The following is a 2,308-nucleotide window of genomic DNA, read 5'->3' on the forward strand; positions in this document are numbered from 1 at the left end:
ACCACACTCCTCTTCATCTTAGGGAGCAATTCTTCACAGTGAATATGCAAGTCAAAACATCACTAGTTGATGTTGTTATTGACCCATGAAGTCAGGAGAATTTACTTTCAAATTCATTGGTGCAGAAGTTAGGATTGAAGACTTTCAAATATCCAAAACCATACCCTTTAGAATGGCTTCAAAGGGAAGGAAGCTTACAAGTTATACAGCAGTGCACGTCCAAATTTGCTCTAGATGAGTCATACATTGACGAAATGACATGCGACGTAGTCCCTTTGGATGTTTGTCAGGTAGTACTAGGTAGTCCTTACCTATGGGATAGAGATGCAACTCTGCACAGGCGGAAACAAAATTATACCTTCACTAAAGATGGGGAAAGTTTAGTGATTCGGCCTATATATTCTCCTCTGGAGGGAGCAAGCTTGATCACAGCCACTCAATCTAAGCGGTTGGTGAATGCTAGCATAAAATTTATTCTTCTGGTGATCCGTTCTCTTGAAGAGAAGCCGAGTAGAGTTTTCTTTTTACCATCCTTGTATACACAACAAGAAGACGACCTAGAAAGGTTGAAGTTGAAATATAAAGAGTTATTTTTAGATGTCACGGGTTTACCGCCAAAGAGGGGTGTGGAGCATGCGATCATGTTGAGCGGGGAGAGGTATTTACTTAATGTAGGTTTTTACCGCACGTCCATAGAGGAATCTGATGAGATCAAGAGACAAGTTCAGGAACTTCTAGAATTAGGAATGATAGTGCCAAGTGCTTCATCTTGTGGATCAGCGATGTTGTTGGTACCAAAGAAAGATAAAGGCTAGCGTATGTGTATTGATTATTGAGCATTGAACAAGATCATTATCAAGAATCATTACCCTCTACCTAGGATAGAAGACATGATGGATCAGTTGGAAAAATATCAAGTCTTTACAAAGTTATATTTCAAATCCGGATACCACCAAGTGAATAAAAGTCCGAGAAGATGATACACGGAAGACTGCTTTCAAAACCAAACAAGGCTTATTCGAATATTAGTGATGCATTTTGGTTTGTGTAGTGCTCCAGCGAAGTTTGTGTATTTGATGAATGATTTGTTACGACCTTTTATAGAAGATTTTGTGATTGTCTACTTGGATGATATCCTAGTATACAACAGAACTTGGAAGAGCATCTCGTTGACGTTGATAAGGTGTTTAAAGTGTTACATGAGCCCAGCTGAAGTTGAACGAAAAGAAGTGTGAGTTTTGAAATGAGTAGTTGGTATATCTCGGATTCGTTGTTGGTGGTGGACAACGAAAGATTGATCTAAGGAAGGTTGAAGTGATTCCTGGGTGGCCTAGACCTAGTACTTTAAGTGAAATCAGGAGTTTCTTAAGGGATTTCACATACTTGCGTAAGTTTATCCGGCATTTTTGACTATTGCAGAACCACTACATAGTTTGATGGGAGCTAAGGTAAAGTTTGAATGGTAGAAAACCCATGGAAACGCCTTTCAGTTACTAAAAGGGAAGATTTCAGAAGCACCGGTTTTGGCGTTACCTAACTTACAACATACTTTTGAAGTTGAGATCGACGCTTCTAACTATGCAATGGGAGGAGTATATTTGCAGGATAGTAAACCAGTAGAGTACCGTTCAAAATTGCTTTAAGGTGCTATTAAGAACTACACACCTTATCACAAAGAAGTTTATGCTTTATATCAATGTATCAAGTATTGGCGAGTATACCTCTTAGGTAAAGAATGAATGGTACATTTAGATCGAAAACAATTAGAGTATCTACACGCACAGAAGAAACTACAACAATACCAACACATGAAGTGGATGTCTTGCTTGATGACTTTCAACATTCTCATTAAATACAAGAAGGGAGTAACAAACAAATTGTCTGATATGTTATCTCGACCACCAGTCCGAGCATTAATGGTGGCCATGAGAATTCATCTGATTGTTCCTCGAGAGTATGCAGAGTCATATGCATCTAGGAAAGACTTCAAGAAGGTGTTAAAATGTGTAAAGAGTGGTTTGAAAGGCGAGTTTGAACTCCGGGACGTAACATATTTTTATACAAGGGTCAGTTACTTTGCATTCCAGATGGAGATCGTTAACAATGGTTGAGAGAGGCACACACATTCTGAGTTGTTGGACACTTTGGGATGAATAAAACTCTTCTTAACCTTCGTCGTTATGTCTTTTGGCCAAATATGAAAGATGATGTGGCTAAGTTGGTTAGAGGGTATAAGTTGTGTAGTACATCTAAACCTTCCAACATGACATGTGGGTTATATCTACCATTACCAGTACCATCAAGGCCT

The 2,308-nt window shown here is 38.9% G+C and overlaps 1 protein-coding gene across 1 annotated transcript; it reads left to right on the top strand.

The window, feature by feature from the left end:
* Positions 1–254: 254 nt before the first annotated feature.
* Positions 255–815, top strand: LOC113352638. The gene has a single exon (XM_026596436.1). The coding sequence runs from the start codon at positions 255–257 to the stop codon at positions 813–815; it is 561 nt and encodes a 186-aa protein (XP_026452221.1).
* The last annotated feature ends 1,493 nt before the right edge of the window (positions 816–2,308 follow it).

The sequence above is a fragment of the Papaver somniferum genome, chromosome 2, assembly GCF_003573695.1.
Source record: "Papaver somniferum cultivar HN1 chromosome 2, ASM357369v1, whole genome shotgun sequence".
In the NCBI taxonomy this organism is placed as follows: Eukaryota; Viridiplantae; Streptophyta; class Magnoliopsida; order Ranunculales; family Papaveraceae; genus Papaver; species Papaver somniferum.

Excerpts from the sequence above, each read along its gene's own strand:
- LOC113352638 (XM_026596436.1), top strand. The coding sequence starts at position 255 with ATGACATGCGACGTAGTCCCTTTGGATGTTTGTCAGGTAGTACTAGGT.